Source organism: Chlorocebus sabaeus, chromosome 20 (assembly GCF_047675955.1).
Source record: "Chlorocebus sabaeus isolate Y175 chromosome 20, mChlSab1.0.hap1, whole genome shotgun sequence".
NCBI lineage: Eukaryota > Metazoa > Chordata > Mammalia > Primates > Cercopithecidae > Chlorocebus > Chlorocebus sabaeus.
The window spans coordinates 90,854,191-90,870,759 of NC_132923.1; the positions used below are offsets into that span (position 1 = coordinate 90,854,191).

The following is a 16,569-nucleotide window of genomic DNA, read 5'->3' on the forward strand; positions in this document are numbered from 1 at the left end:
CCACCATGGCTGGCTAGTGTAGAGATGGGGTCTCACTTTGTTGCCCAGGCTGGTCTCAAGCTCGTGGGCTCCAGTGATCCTCCCACCCTGGCCTCCCAAAGAGCTGGGATTACAGGCATGATTCACTGTGCCCAAGTAAGAGGTTGTTTATGCTTTTTCCTAGCTTCAGTGAACTCCTATCTGTTTAAGATTCAGCCTTCCCTGAACTTTCCACAAAGAGTCAGCATATCCTTCTCTGTGCTCAGAACCTACTTATCTCTAGTGCTCATCAATCATATTGTACTGTAGTCAGTGGAAGTGACAGAATTCATATAAAGTATTCAGTGTAGTAATAGCTGTTACTTTTATTAAGTACATGTTGATGGGTCTGTAACCCCATTGATGGCAAATTCCCTAAGATAGAGCCTGCACTGAATTCTTTTCTGCATTCCAAAGGCCTCGCAAATTAGGGAACAGATGAACAAACTGGTTCCAAATTCAGTGCTCTTCTTATTGTATCAAACAACCTAACCGCACAAGCAGTCAGTCTGGGAAAATGCCTAAAGGTTTTGAGCAAGGTTCTGACTTCAGCATTTTAGAAGATAAATCTTAAACGTACCAGGAAACTTGGAAGTTACTCTACGTTAATCCTTTACCAAATGCAGTAATCCCTGATTCCTAAATGTCTCTGGGGTGCCCCTTTCCATTGCTGGAAAACTGTCAGAAAGCTTTTCCTGAACAGAAACAAACATCTACCAGCGATTTTCACGGGGCTCTGGCTTTCTAAAGTTATACTTCTACAATGTTTGATTTAAAATATTTCTTTTGAAATCAGAAAAAGATATTTTTGTAGAAGGAAGTACTTTTTCACCTATTAAATCAAAATCTTTCTTCCTGTAACTCCTGCCCACTGGACTAATTATGTCTTTCAGGGGTACTGAGAACAATCTGCTCTTTTTTATATATGAGAAACTTTCCACTACTTGACAATAATCATTTCTCTAGATTGAACTGTTCCCTGAAAATGTGTTTAAACTCCCCGCTCCTTCTTATTTCTAGACGAACACACTGATGTCCTTTGATCATCAGCCCGGGGCCCTCAGCTCAGTCGGTACTACTCCAGAGAGAGGTCTTGGTCTGGAGGTAATAAGGAGTTCTGGACTGGGAAATTCTCTAGTGACATGATGAGCTCTGGGGAGACAGGCACATCCTCTCTCCCCCAAACCGTATTAATGGGTAACATGGAGCCGCTGTGGTCTGAGTGAGATGGCATCTGGCCACCTTAATCAAGAGGCTGATAGCAAAGGAAGCGCTAGTGCAGGAAGCAGTGCTTAAGAACTCTCATGTGCTTTGGTCTTGGCCATCTCTAGATTACTTTACCTTTAGCCTCCCAGAGATTTTTTCACACCAGGGAGGATCAGGTCTCAAAACATGTAAGTCCTAACTAGAGAACTCTCCATGCAAATGGCTAAACCCATCATGCAAGCCTCATACCTGTTTTCCCTTGGCTGAGGATAAACAGTCTGAAGGCTCTGCTTAAACCAGTATTTCCAGTAGAAGAAAGCCCATCACAGCCACTGGAGCCACTTTTTGGCTTTGGGTAGCAAACCTCCTAGTCAAATACTTATGAGTACTACCCATGGTGGAGCTTCGCGCAGTGATACAACTTTGGATTTAGAAAAGGAACACAAGTGAGTTCCTTTGATACCAAGCAGGCTTCTCTCACTATTGCAGGGGACTGAGGAATCTAAGCCCCTCAGCTCTGCCTTCGAGGGTGGGTAAGAAGCAGTCTGTGAAGACTGAGAATACCACTAACGCCCTGATCCTAGCTTGGGATTATGAATCCAATACCAGGTAGAGGTTTTTTCAGAACCCCAGCACAAGGACACTCACATCTTGTACAAGTTTCTCCAAATTCTCTTGAAGTTCATAGAAGTATTGTGATGTAATGAGGCCACTCCGAGATTTATCCAGGCAGTCTCGGGCCATCTCAATCACCTGATGATGAATAAAGCTCAGGGCTCCATCCGCCAAGGGCAGCACGCTGTCTGGGGTGTTGGAGGAAATAAACTCTGCTAGTCGTTCTTCCATTTGTGCGGTGGCCTGGGAAGAAAAGCAAGAAAAACACACTTCCCTTCTAGTCCCAGCTCAGTTGGAGCTAAGCCTGAAGGACCTGGAAATAGTAAAATAATGGGCTCCCTCTGATCCTGGTTTCCTTACACTGCATTTGGGAAACCTGATAACTGAAGACATTAATAGATCACCTTCAAGTCAAGATGCCTTAGCTTTATATTCAAGGCCCTCTTTCACCTGGCCTTGCCCATCTCCCCCAACTCCCTCCAGGGCAAGCTCTTTTGCTGTAAGGACACACAAGTGTTTGCTATCTTCCTCCTTTACTATGCTGTTTCATGCCTGTCTGTTTATGCTGTTCCCTGTGTATGGCTTTTTCACCCTGCCAAGCCTGCCTGGCAAACTAATTCTCCTTCTCATCTCAGTTCAAGTATCGTGTCTCCTCTGGGAAGTCTTTCATTTCCCCAGGCAAACGGGTTTCCATTCCTCTGTTCTTCCACTGGACCTCCCAACTGTGTAAACTTTGTATATGGGCACTGCTGGTTTCTAAATTGGGAAGTTCTTTAAGTCAGAGAGAGTTTCATTTATCTCAGGATCTTCTTACTTAACCTTAGGACCCAAGGGAGTTAGGCAGGTGCTTGGAGAGCTGCTTAGTGAACCTGTCTGGTCACAGATGGCGAGTTGGAATGGGGGGACTGTGGATAGGAACATAACCCTGGCCTGGATCCCCAGCAAAGGAGAATGGAGGTCTGACTCCAAACCTCTAGGGACCTAACTACGCGGTCATGTCAAAATGACAAATACACATCTGTGAACGAGTTCTCAGCTGCCTATCTAAGACTCTGCCTTACTTCTTTGCTACCAGGTGGTGATTTCTGATTTTCAGTGTGTGTTTAGGTGAATGTATACTTACATACATATATATGTGCTGTGTTTACGTGGAGAATGAAAGAGGAAGAGGTGAAAGAGTGGGAGTAGAGGAGAAAGAAGGAAGTGAAGGAATCTTAACACATTTTCTCCAACAATAGTTCATCCTATAGGAAGGAACTGGAAACATGCCTATAAACACAAACATCCAATACTACAAAAACACCTAATATACAAGGAGGAGGAGGGCAAGCATGAGATACATTTCTCAACATTATATACTCCCAAACTTCATAAACACCAAGTACATCAAAATGAATTCCTAGCTATTTGTTCTGCCTCCTTCCTCACGTTTATTGTCTAGTGCCACTCCAAAGCTGGAAAGCACAGACCATGGGGCACAGGTTCTACAGTCCAGTATCCCTTCTCAGTCAGGAACAGGGCCTATCTTCAGAAGGCCAGGTCCGAGTGTACAGGCATGTGGTGTTGAAAAAGACATGCAAATGGGGCCGGGTGCAGTGGCTCATGCCTGTAATCCCAGCACTTTGGGAGGCTAAGGCGGATCACCTGATGTCAGGAGTTCGAGACCAGTCTGGCCAACATGGCAAAACCTGTCTCTACTAAAAATACAAAAATTAGCCAGGCGTGGTGGTGCATGCCTGTAGTCCCAGCGTCTCAGGAGGCTGAGGCAGGAGAATTGTCTGAACCCCGGAGGCGGAGGTTACAGTGAGCCAAGATGGTGCCACTGCACTCCAGCCTGGGTGACAGAGCAAGACTCCATCTCTTAACAGAAAAAGAGACATGCAAATGGGAAACAAGATCCTAGTTCCATATACAAGGAGGTTCACAGCCAAGCAGCAGAGTTATGACTGCTACTTCTCAGCTATCTCAGGATACCAACCTACTTTCCTCCCTAAGGATTTTCCTGCTTGAAAATGAAAATTCAAATGGTAGTAAGCAACTCTGAGATCTGTCTCCCATTCCTACTGCTCTCTCTGGCCTTCTTGCCAGTGCAGCCTACTTCTGTCTGTGTACTCTCTGACACCTGGTAATGAGGTGCTGCTTAAGAAATCTCTATCAAATGACGATGCCACCAGAGGGCAAATCCTGTAATGAATGAACCCTGACTCATGGATCCTCATAGGCACAGTGAGAAGTAAAGCCTCCAGTTCTTTCTTTCCTCTTTAATATATGGTGGGATACCTTTCTGACATTCCCCTCTGGATAACTCTACTTCTGGGTAGTGAAGAAACAAAGGCTCTGCAAATACAGTTTCCAAACTCATAGTCTCCTGCTGTCTCCTTCTCAAGCAGTCTGGAAGCCCTTGTTGCTGTGTCCACAGCCTCCTGGCTGACTTTCTGTCCTTCTTGGTTATCTCTGGAGGTAGCACTTCATTCCCTCACTCCAGAGTCTTCCCAATGGGGCTGGCTGTAGGCAGCCGCCCTGGGGGGCATTGCTACTCTCCTTTTAAATGGATCCTTACCTTTGGGAATCTTTCTTTGTACACATGATTCATCATTATTATTTCACTGTCAAAGGAGACTGGGGATCGTCCAGGACTAAAAAAAGAAAAGAAATGATTGTGTTACTTTAGGGCTATGGAACTATCAAGGAGAAAAATGGCCATCCCCAGAGACCCTGCCCCTCCCATCATCTTCAGCAGCCTACACATTTCCACCTTAATAGGTACTGAGTTCTAGAGCCTTTCTTATTCCTGGAGTTTTCAGTGTACCTTGTTCAGTTCAAAATGGTACTATATGGAGCTAGGCTTGGTTTTCACAAAGACCTCTTCCAGGCTAGAAAGACCTAGAAAGGGACCTACTCCTAAGCTCACTGGTGGCTTTCCCAGGATAACCTTCCCCAGAGTAGGATTCTGTGTCCTCTTAGTTTTGGCCAATAGGGTTGGGTGTGCCCCAGCATATTCTTAGGAACAAAGCAAATAAAAAAACTACCAAAGCAACCAAAGGAAGACGGTGCACACGTACATTTTTTTCCAAACTAGCTGCAGCCAGTGGACCTAACTTAGGGATGAATGAGGCCAGTCCAGACTGTTGTGAGTTATACATCTGGGTCATTTACTGAAGGGAGCCAATATGTTTTCTGCTTTAATTTATTATCTTCCCTGATAACCTACATCTCCCCCTCTGGCTCATGTGTGGTTATATCTCCTTAAAAAATTTCAAAGTTGGAGCCACATAGTTGAACGGATATGTGGGTCTTGCCCAGTTTACTGCCCCTGACACATGATCCCAGAGGTGCTAGATCCACAACTGTCCCACTCTGTCTTTCTTCCCTGGAATGTGCCATGTTGTGCCTGCTGTACTGCTGCACATTACCAAGGATTTAAGAGTAATATACCAGGGATTTCTCTGAGCATCACTGTAGGCCTCTCAATCTCAACTGGCCTAAAAGGTACCCTTCTCTGTGCATGGGTTATTGAGACCACCAAGACTCAGATGTTCCTCTGTGAGACAGAGAAAGGCACTGGAGATTCACACCTGCTCGTTTGTATGCTTGATCCTTCACACTTAAGCCCCAGATACCATCTTCATCAGTCTCTGAACCTGAACCAGTCATCGTGGTCTGGCCCAGCTTTCCTGTCACTCCCGGTGCAGTGCCAGCATTACCTGAGGGGATTCTTTCTGGGAGGAACTGCTGCTCCTCTGGGATCCTGCCCTGCACATATTAGCCAATCAATTACTTCTCAGGGACCCTGCAATACTGAGCTCAGTCATTAAAGTCATGTTCATCTGAATCTCCATCATCTTCCTTAACCTAACATTCTGGCACTGATTTACTAGCTAACGCCAAGGAGAATCAAAAATTAATCAGCAGCTGTTAAGGTTTGTTTGGTTTGATGAACATGTGCCCAGGTGATTCACAGAATAAAGACAGATTCAAAGGGACATTTAATTCTGCTTTTGAAATGGGCTTCTTCCCCACGCCAGCAACCTGTCTTCAGCAGCAACTTTTTTAGCTGGCCTAGATCATACACCCAGGGCCAATGGGTTCTGGAGCCAGATAACCATCAGAATTGATGATACCATTGTTCTCCTTTTACCGAATGTAATCTAAAGTATATTTCTGCTGCTAACTACCCTTAAACAGAATAAAAGAGGGATCAGTTGACAGTATTGCTAAATACCTCCTGGGGTGATGGGTTGAGCTGTACCTGAAGCCAAAAAGACCTTGGGCTTTGCTGAACTTGACTCACTGAAGCTGGCCAATGTATTATGCCAGGGGTAGCAAACTACAGCCTGCAGACCACTTATGGCCTAATACTTTTTTTTTTTGGTAAATAAAGTTTATATATTATTTGTGGATACTTACTACAACAGCAGAGTTGAGGAATGTGACCAAGATATATGACCTATAAAGCCTAAAACTATTTACTGTCTTGGCCCTTTATAGCACAAGTGTGCCCACCCCTGTGCTACACAAACGAGCTGAAATCCACATGCACTGGGACAGTGGGCAGACAGCACTCTCACCTGAGGCTCCGGGAGCGGGGCCGCATGGCTGGGGACTGCCGTCCCTCCTCATCTGGTACGCTCTCTGTGCTGAAATGCTTCGTCAAAAAGTGCAGCTCATCAGCTGTAGGCTGGAAAGGCAACTGATGCAGCTTTTCCTGTGAGGAGCATGATGACTAGAAGGGAAAACATTAAGAAGTGGCATCAAAGACATGTCCCAGAGCAGTCCACGAATGGGGAAGGACTGAAAATGGTCAGGGAACTTCCCAGTCACTATAAACCCAAAGCAGGTCTTCTTTCCTCCACTCCCTTAGCCTTGTCTGTGCTTGATCCTATTCTCCAGCCCTTCAGAGCCCTCAGCCCTGAGGAACCCAATATACTGGAGTCCTTCAAGGGTTGTGCAGGGAGTTGGGCCCAGACCTTCATGGAATTTTAGAACTGCAAAAGTAGTTAATAAATCATGCTTCCTCACTTGGGACATGTTCTAGGTATGCCCAGCTGTGAATAACATCCTCTTACGTTCTCCCTTCCACAATCTTGAGAGAGCCACCCTGGGGGCAGCTCAGCAATGTTTCCTTTTGGCTGGTATCTAAAGAAGTGCCTTTTCTGGGGTTGTAAAGGCTGTGCCTAGACTCAAGCTGGCCACTGTATTATGCCAGGGGTTAGCAAACTATAGCCTGCAGACCAGCTATGGCCTGGTGTCCAGCAGGTAAGAAAATCCAGCAGGGAAGAAAATTACTTTTACATCTGGACCCAAAGATTAGGCTTGACCTGAAAACACTCATGAATTCTAAACATGGCTCAGTGACTGAGGACTCCTCACAATAGCACTGCCAGTCTCAACAGACCATCTGAGGGAGGGTGATCGGCTATCACAGGACTTCCACAAGTGCAGCTAATACTGAAGCACCCATTCGGCCCCAGGACTGGGGAACTCCCCCCATTACCTGACAAGACTGACAAAGAGAACAGGCAAGTTAAACATTGTCAGCCCAAGTTCTATTTACCAAACTGATCACTGATCTGGGGTTTTGTTTTTGTTTTTGTTTTTTGAGACGGAGCTTCGCTCTTGTTGCCCAGGCTGGAGTGCAATGGCATGATCTTGGCTTACTGCAACCTCCACCTCCCGGGTTCAAGCGACTCTCCTGCCTCAGCCTCCTGAGTAGTTGGGATTACAGGCATGTGCCACCATGCCTGGGTAATTTTGTATTTTTAATAAAGACGGGGGCCGGGCGCGGTGGCTCAAGCCTGTAATCCCAGCACTTTGGGAGGCGGAGACGGGTGGATCACGAGGTCAGGAGATCGAGACCATCCTGGCTAACACGGTGAAACCCCGTCTCTACTAAATATTACAAAAAAAAAACTAGCCGGGCGAGGTGGCGGGTGCCTGTAGTCCCAGCTACTCGGGAGGCTGAGGCAGGAGAATGGCGTGAACCCGGGAGGTGGAGCTTGCAGTGAGCCGAGATCTGGCCACTGCACTCCAGCCTGGGCGACAGAGCAAGACTCCGTCTCAAAAAAAAAAAAAAAAAAAAAAAAAAAAAAAGACGGGGTTTCTCCACGTTGGTCAGGCTGGTCTGAACTGCCGACCTCAGGTGATCTGTCTGCCTTGGCCTCCCAAAGTGCTGGGATTACAGGTGTGAGCCACTGTGCCTGGCCTGTTTGTATTTCTTTCAGAGACAGGATTTTGTTCTGTTGTCCTGGCTGGAGTGCAGTGGAGTGATCATAGCTCACTGCTGCTTCAAACTTCTGGGCTCAAGTGATCCTCATGCCTCAGCTTCCTAAGCAGCTGAAACTGCAGGTGCATGACACCATGTCCAGCTTTTTTTTTTTTTTTTTAAATAAAGTGACAGGGTCTTGCTGTGTTGTCCAGGCTGGTCTTTTGGAACTCCTGCTCTGACCTCCCAAAGTGCTGAGATTATAGGCCTGAGCTACTGCTTCCAGAGCCAGGGTTTAAATATCTAAATCCATTTAAGAATCAAAGCTAGGCCAGGTGCGGTGGCTCACACTTGTAATCCCGGCACTTTGGGAGGCCCAGGTGGGCAGATCATGAGGTCAGGAGATCAAGACCATCCTGGCTAACACGGTGAAACCCCATCTCTACTAAAAATACAAAAAATTAGCCAGGCGTGGTGGCGGGCACCTGTAGTCCCAGCTACTTGGGAGGCTGAGGCAGGAGAATGGCGTGAACCCAGGAGGCAGAGCTTGCAGTGAGCCGAGATCGCGCCACAGCACTCCAGCCTGGGCGACAGAGCGAGACTCCACCGCAAAAAAAAAAAAAAAAGAACCAAAGCTAAAGCACCACACTGAGACAACTCTGTTGTCACAGGCTTAATAAACAAGTGAGAAATCAGCATTTCTTTTTGGCTAACAGTGCACATTTTCTCTCACAGAATGCTATAATACATGAAGTTATAAACAGCTAGTGAGATGTCTCCATAGGGTTATTTCTTGGCCACATTTTAATAAATGATTTGGATAAAGTTGCAAAAAGTATTCTTACCAGCTATAGCTAACATGAAACTAGTGAGGCAGTGTAAACTACAGTGGGCAAAACTGGTATTTTAAAGAATCCTAATAAACTGGAGCAATGAGTTAAGTCTATTAAAATTTGCAGAAAAGGAATATTTATACATAGATGAGACTTACCTTGGTTCTAAAAAAATCACTTGTTTGAGTAAAGAGTTATGGGAAAGGGGATTTTTTTTTCTTTTTTTTGAGACGGAGTCTTGCTCTGTTGCCCAGGCTGGAGTGCAGTGGCGTGATCTCGGCTCACTGCAATCTCTGCTCACTGCAATCTCCGCCTCCTGGTGGTTCAAGTGATTATCCTGCCTCAGCCTCCCGAGACGCTGGGACTACAGGCGCCCGCCACGACGCCCAGCTAATTTTTTGTATTTTTAGTAGAGATGGGGTTTCACCATGTTAGCCAGGATGGTCTCGATCTCCTGACCTTGTGATCTGCCCGCCTCAGCCTACCAAAGTGCTGGGATTACAAGTGTGAGCCACCGCGCCTGGCCTGGAAAAGGGGATGTTTATTAGGGAAAGACCTTAAACTTAACAGCTGCCAAAGACCAGTGACATCTTTGGATTAGTGTGATAGTAATATCTAGGTTGGAAGAGGAAATATACTCCTTTTCCCTGCTCGAGATTCAGGAATAAAGGCACAATGAGCAGGGAAGACCTGAAGAATGCTGCAAGCAATGGGGATGGGGTCAGCAGGTCTACGGCCTGCTTCTGTATGGCGTGCAAAGACTAAAACATTTACTCTACATTTGGCCCTTTACAGAAAAAGTTGGTCAAGCTTGTAACTGTGGTTTTAATAAAAAGTTGCTCGGCTGGGTGTGGTAGTTCACGCCTGTAATCCAAGCACTTTGGGAAGCCAAGGCAGATGGATGGCTTGAGCCGAGGAATTTGAGACCAGCCTGGGAAACATGATGAAACCCCGTCTCTACAAAAAATTAGCCTGCTACAGGGTGGGCATGCCCCTGCAGTCCCAGTCTACTCAGGAGGCTGAGGTGGGAGGATCATCTGAGCCTGGGGAGGTTGAAGCTGCAGTGAGCAGTGATTGCACCACTGTACTCCAGTCTGGCCAACAGTGGCACTCTGTTTCAAAAAAAAAAAAAGGTTGCTCAATGAAGGCTTACTTAAGGGTCAATTGTGCATAGCAGCAATTAGTATAGCTCTTGTGTTTTAGGCTAAAACATTCTCCATAAGAAACGTTTTAGAGACAGGTCCAGCTTTTTGCTTCATACACATCAAACTTGGATATCAAATAACAATCACTCTTCCCTTCTTTTTTGAAAGAAAAAGGCAAAAAAGAGAGGAGAGTCTACCAAGTGTTTTGGATATGAGAAAGGTGATCTATCTGCTCTTGGTTCCAGTTCTAGAAATAAGAATGGAGGAGTAGGAGAAGTGTGCTTAGGAGCCCCCATACCTGGTCTCACTGTCAAAGCAAAAGTTCATCCTCAAGCTCTCCTCTGCCTCCACTAGATGTAACTGATTCCCAGAGAGGGCACTAGTCATCCTTTCTGAAGGCACTTATGGAGCTGGCTATGGATGGGAAGGGACACCAGCCCTCTATTGCACCCAGCATCATCTCTAAGCAACCTCTTTGAGTTTGACTTTGGAGAAAAACTTGACAACCATTTTGTAACACTAGATAACCCCAAGGGAAGTACTTCCTCAGGGTGAAGGAAGTATGACCACAGATTTGGCTACTTACTGAGACAGTGGAGCTAGGAGTGTTAGTTCCATATCCTGAAGAGGGCAAAGAGGCCAAAGACCAGCGCCGCCCATCAGTCCTGTATGCAAGAAAAAAGTATTAGGCAGTTTCTACAGGACTACACCCTGACCCACAACCTGCCTGTCTGTCCATCAGCATTTGGGGGCAGTTGATTCACTGTAGGGCTCCTCCTTAAGACATTACTGCTCAATCCAGTACATGCTTTTATATCTCTCTCCTACAGAGGGCTTATTGTTGTTTTCCCTGAAAAGACAGACATCTCTGACTATAAAATAGTCCATGACTTTGTATAACAGAAGAACATCTGTCATACAACACTGGTTTTGGAATAAACATTTTCATACTCTCAACTTACTTTCATAGAAACAATGACAGAGGATTCCAGCTACAGGCAACATCACAAGATAGAACTGCCACTGAAATGCAGCTATTTCCGTTTGTGAAGGCTCCATGTTAAGGGCTCTTTGGTCTTCCCCAGGCCACTGGCTGACAACAGGAAGAAGTGGGCCACCATCTGGGTCTGAACTGAGCTAATCAATGGGAAATAGTTATAGGCTGCCTAGGGGCCATTAGGACTCATAAAACCAATCTTTGGGAATGTTTGTCGAAGAGTGACAGTAACTTTATGAAAGAGGAGGGAGGTGACATACCCTTAGCTGTATAAGAGGCTTTGGGGGAGGCTTCCTGCTGCTCTCAAAAGGATGCTCCCCAAAGCTCTCATGAAAACAAACAACTCTCCCCACACACACAGTTATTTGCTTTACTGTAGAGGGGAAAGATCAAGCAAGGATCTAGTTTGAAACTTTTATAACATGAACGTGTGATTCTTTGCTTGGACTGTGAGATGTGGTGTATTCTTTTTTGTAGGGCTTAAGGGTACAGCCTGCTCTGGTTGAAATTAGATTTTTTTTTTTGCTGCTACTCACGGAACCTTAGACTATCAGCAATGGAGGATCTTTATAAGTTCATATTACAATTTACAGAGAAAACACTAGGATCCTGAGATTTGGATGGTTTGTTCAAGGCTTCATGGTTACGGCAGGGACAGGGAGAGGAAGAAGCAAAAAGGAATACATCTTGCTGGGGCTTCTCCCTTCGAAGCACTCCTCCCCAACATCACCAATACCTAGCAGCTTTTCTACTCCATTCTGTAAGGGGTGAGTCGAAGGTTCCATGCCACATGCACATGACTCAAACTTCATGCCACCCTGGCAGCAGCACATATAGGCTATAACTCTGCTGGAACCTAGTCTCTGAGGTTCAGACATGTCCAGGAAGGTGCTCAGACATGATGTTCTCTCTGACCTCTTTGCTGGGTCCTGGGAGCACCACACAATAAAGCAAGCTGGTTCCAGGAAACAGCTCAGCAAAGATGAGACAAGTATAACTCAGGGTTGGTTTTGCCAAACCCTTGTCAAATACGCTTTTGCACATGTGAGTTTTCCTCCCCTTAGATAAAAATGAAAACCAGTTGCATGGCAGCTATTTCTCTGTATAATGAACGGCAGGGGCCACCAGAGTCAGGAAGAAATGCCACCACATGATGCCTCTGTTTCCTCTATCTGGTCACCGCAGTCACCTGACTGTGTAAAGTTGTGGGAATAAGGATGACTTGTCCCTAAGCTCAGAAGTTTGGAACTATTCAGCTATTCCTGCATCCAAGCACATGAGCTCTGAGCCTTGGTTCCAGCAGGTAGAGGGAGATCCCTTTGGGCCTCTTTGCAAGATATGAAAGGCCCAATGTTCATACCCAGTCAGAGAAGAATCATCACAACCAGTTTTCACCAACCACAACATCACAAACCATATTGTCTGGCCATGCATAGCAGTTTCCCAGCCCCTCTCCCCATTATACCCGCTATTACCTGTCAGCTCTGTGGCTATGGCTGTAGTAAAAAAATACACATTACAGTGAGAACCAAAGGAACCAGAGAGAGTAATTTTTTCAAATCTTGGTATTTGGTCTAGCTTGGCACATTCCTTCTGTTTAGGAATGTGTGATAGTTTGAAGTGAAATTGTAGGACCAATGGGTCTATCCTTAGTGTTCAATCTGTCTTTTGTTTGATATTGGAAACCAATGTGATCCTCCAAAGCACCAGCCAGTAACACAGAAACAAACAATTCCTGATACTCTGTTTGGCAGGGTTGAAACACTTCTCCCCACCCCACCAATAACCAGCAGATTTTCCTACTATGTTCTATAAGAGGACAGCCCAGAGATCCATGTTCCATGCACATGACTCAAATGTCATGCCACTTAGCATAGACCTGTTTGTGTCTCAGTGGTAAAAAAAAAAATAGGTCCTGAGGCCTCCCAGTTGGTCCTACTCCCAAACCGAGGCAATGAAACAGACCCACGGTATCAATGGAACAGGCTGTTCCCTCTGCCTAGAATGGTCTGCACACACCTGGGTCCTCACACTTAACGTGCCAGCTGTTTCTCATCCTTCAGAGAGGCTTTACATGGCCACCCAATGGAGGTTCTCTGGCCTTAGTCTCTTCCTGTTCTTTTTTTGTTTTGTTTTGTTTTGAGATGAAGTCTCACTCTGTCGCCCAGGCTGGAGTGCAGTGGCACAATCTCGGCTCACTGCAAACCTGCCTCTCGGATTCAAGTGATTCTCCTGCCTCAGCCTCCTGAATAGCTGGGATTACAGACCTGCACCACCATGCCCAGTTAATTTTTGTATTTTTAGTAGAGATGGTGTTTCACCATGTTGGTCAGGCTGGTCTCAAACTCCCGACTTCAAGTGATCCACCTGCTTCGGCCTCCCAAAGTGCTGGGATTACAGGCGTGAGTCACTGCGCCCAGCCCTCTTTCTGTTCTTTCATGCAGCATCATGCTCTTTCCCTCTATGGTGCTTGTCATAATTTATATCCGTATACTTGTTTGTCTTTCTCTCCCACTACTCATTTGTCTTCCCGCCAGGACACAGAGCTTTCAACAAATGAAGGTATCTCTATTAAAGGTGACTTGATCGTGATTGAATTGAGACAGAAAATATGCAAATAAGAAAATATCAGGAACTGAAAAGTACTATTTTGAAAATAAAACTGGATGATTTGATGGAGAAAGATAAGAAGGCCCCTTTTAGATTGAATGTTTAGGGAAGGCCTCTCTGAGGAGGTGACGTTTAAGATGAGATATGAATCATAAGAATGAGTTAGCTAAATGAAGATTTGAGGGAGCAGCAGTCCTTACAAAGGAAACAATCAGTACACAGACTCTCCTACATCGTGAGTTTCAGGGAAGTAGGGACTATGTCTATTTTGCTACCACTACATAACTCAGCACCCAGCCGAGTGTGCCTGGCTCTACGTGGTGGTGCTCAGCAAATATTTATTGAATGAATGAGAAATAACTCAATGCCACCTATGGGGATCTGGCCACAGGTCTTGGTGTCCCAGCTCATACCTACTCTGAGAGTACAGTTGATATACAGTCCAGGCAGGAAGTCTGGGATAAGTCTTTCCACCTGGGTTGGAAAAACAAATACACCAATCCAGCATATTCTTACACTGTAAGTGATCTTATCTGGATCCTTGCTTAACAAATTGGAAGTTCTATAGGGTAGGAGAGATGAGCCTGTGGAACAACCCTGGATAAAATTTGTTTTGAATAAGGTAAGTGGGTTGAGGGAGGAAACCCAAATCAGTCATGAAACTTATCCCAACCTGTTCATGTTCTTTTCAGCCAAAAATGATCCTGGAAAGAGGATGGATTTCTTTTGGGTTATCATTGGAATAGTGAGTTAACACTGTTTCCAGGAGCCTCCCCTTTTCCTAATATGTCTTTTTTTAAAAAGTAGTCTAAGTATTAAAACTGTCCTGGCCTCCAGCTATATTACATTCTCCATCCATTAAAGGTTACAAATCTGGAACCATAATTTTCCTGGAGGTCTTATACTAGAGACTAACTCTAACAAAGAATAATGTTAAAAATTAAAAAATAAGATAAATATAAACTCTGGCAACAAATCTTAGAAAAGTTCTGACAAGAAACCACGTGTGTACAGAGCCTAGGTATGTGATTTGGATGGATTAATCTCATTCACCTTTCTCCAAAGGCCTGATGATATTCCAGCCACAGGCAGAGCTGTCAGCGTTGCTGCCCTGGGCCAGAGACAGGTTTGTATCACTCTCAAGAGGGGAGAAACATGGGAGGTGGACCATAAGCATGGCTTTGTATGCACCAAATCTTTCTAAATTCATGGAAGGAAAAGTGAAGTCCCTGTAGTCTCTTTATCCCCCAAACGAACTCCAGTTCAAAGTCAAGGCCCTTCCAGCCACCTTAAACTAGCTGAGTTAGAGAGGACAAAGAGTGTAACTTTGGGTCCTCCTGGAGGAGAGCTTATTTTCTCATTGATCACTCTAGGACAGTTCTCAATTGAGAGTGTAATGCTTTGGAACATACCCGCAGGACATCACGGACTTAAAAAAAAGTGAATTGTACAAATAAATCTACTTTTACTTAATATCTACTCTCCTGTTTAAATATTCAAACACAAATACATGGGGCACCTACAAAGCAAAACCAGAACACGATGATTACAACATGGGAGAGGAAAGCAAAGACAGAGTTTTGATGGATGGGAGCTTCAGGTAATACACTTGAAAGAATAGTGACACTTAAAGGAGGAATCTGACACTCAACTAACCCTCATGCAAGTGCCACAGGTGCTGGTCCCAGAGGAGGTTTTCTATCAACTTACCTACGGGCAGGAACAAAGGAAAAGTGAGCAGGTGCATTTGGAGAGAAATTCCGGGGGCTGTCCAAAGGACTGTTACCTGTTGATGGGAAAAGAAACGAAACTCTGTGAGGTTTGCTTTTGAGGAGGGCAGACATGACCTTCGGGCAAGAAATCTTCCCCTAGCACTGGCAATTATATGGTTATTTTCTCAGGGCCACTATCAGTTTAATGAGTTTCTATAAAAGTTTCATAGCCCAGAGGTTTTCTCCCTTGTTCCCAAGTTTCCTATAACAACCCATGTCTCTCAGACAATCATTCTAGATCTAGCAGCAACTTGACTATTTCCTGCCCTCCTAGGAACACACCTGAGACTTCAATCTGTCTTGTCAAGTGAACCCACATTCAGAAGGCTTAAAGAGCTCATTCAGTACAGAGGGTATAGCCAAATGTTCATGCTTTCTCAAAGGGCAATAGGACCCCAATCCAAGTTTCTTAAATATATACCTCTCTGTGCACTGTATCCAAGGGCTAAACCAGGAACATGTGTATTTTAAGGGGAAAGAGAAGTTCTCAGGTAGGGACTCACGACAGTAGTACACCTTAAGATAGTTCATAATCAAGGCCCCCAAGTGTACAAAGCATACCACCACTTCTTATTAGTATTCACGTGCCCCTATAACTTGCTAACTTAAAGCTCAGAAGCTTTAAACAAAACTGTAAGTTTACCTTTGTACTAATCCCAGTAGTTCTTAAACATAAGCCTGCCATACTTCTCTGGGCTATCTTCTAGTTGGGGGCTGGTACATAGGAGCCCCTAGCTGGCAGTTGTTAATATGACTCTACTCAAAAGGCCATGTTGAAGTAAGCACCATACTCCATGTTGTGCTGGCACCCCTCTAACCCCTGTCCACCTCCTCACTGCTGTGCTTACCTCCCAGGGGCCTCGTACTTCAGCATGCGCTGGCTTTCTCTTGGATAGCATGTTTCCTGCACAGGGTATGGATGTTCCAAGTTGCCAAAAACCTACCCCTTTGTTTCCCATTATCTCTATCCAATAGGGTTTATATAGCATGTAACGTCTTTTTATACTGATCTAGTACAAACCAGCCTCTCAATCAGTGCTCCTACTACCCTATGCAGCAGCACCTCTGTATCAATTATATAATGGCATTGTTTTTTGTTGAATGAGAAAGAGGCATTTTCAGCTTCTTCTCACCCCCAGGTGCATAAAATATACAACTTCATCCAGTGGAT

At 45.1% G+C, this 16,569-nt stretch overlaps 1 protein-coding gene across 12 annotated transcripts in view; it reads right to left on the minus strand.

The window, feature by feature from the left end:
- MAST2 (microtubule associated serine/threonine kinase 2) overlaps positions 1-16,569 on the minus strand; it is a 262,802-nt gene that overhangs the window by 20,710 nt on the left and 225,523 nt on the right. For 8 of the 12 annotated variants that reach the window (XM_007978929.3, XM_073007345.1, XM_073007344.1 and 5 more), the window contains 6 exons: positions 15,337-15,412; positions 12,492-12,512; positions 10,606-10,684; positions 6,408-6,562; positions 4,400-4,475; positions 1,873-2,082 (listed from right to left, as the gene is read on the minus strand). In XM_007978929.3, the coding sequence (XP_007977120.3) occupies positions 1,873-2,082; positions 4,400-4,475; positions 6,408-6,562; positions 10,606-10,684; positions 12,492-12,512; positions 15,337-15,412 (617 nt within the window). The remainder of the gene's footprint in view (positions 1-1,872; positions 2,083-4,399; positions 4,476-6,407; positions 6,563-10,605; positions 10,685-12,491; positions 12,513-15,336; positions 15,413-16,569) is intronic. The other 4 variants (XM_007978931.3, XM_007978930.3, XM_073007347.1 and 1 more) reach the window with 1 other exon arrangement.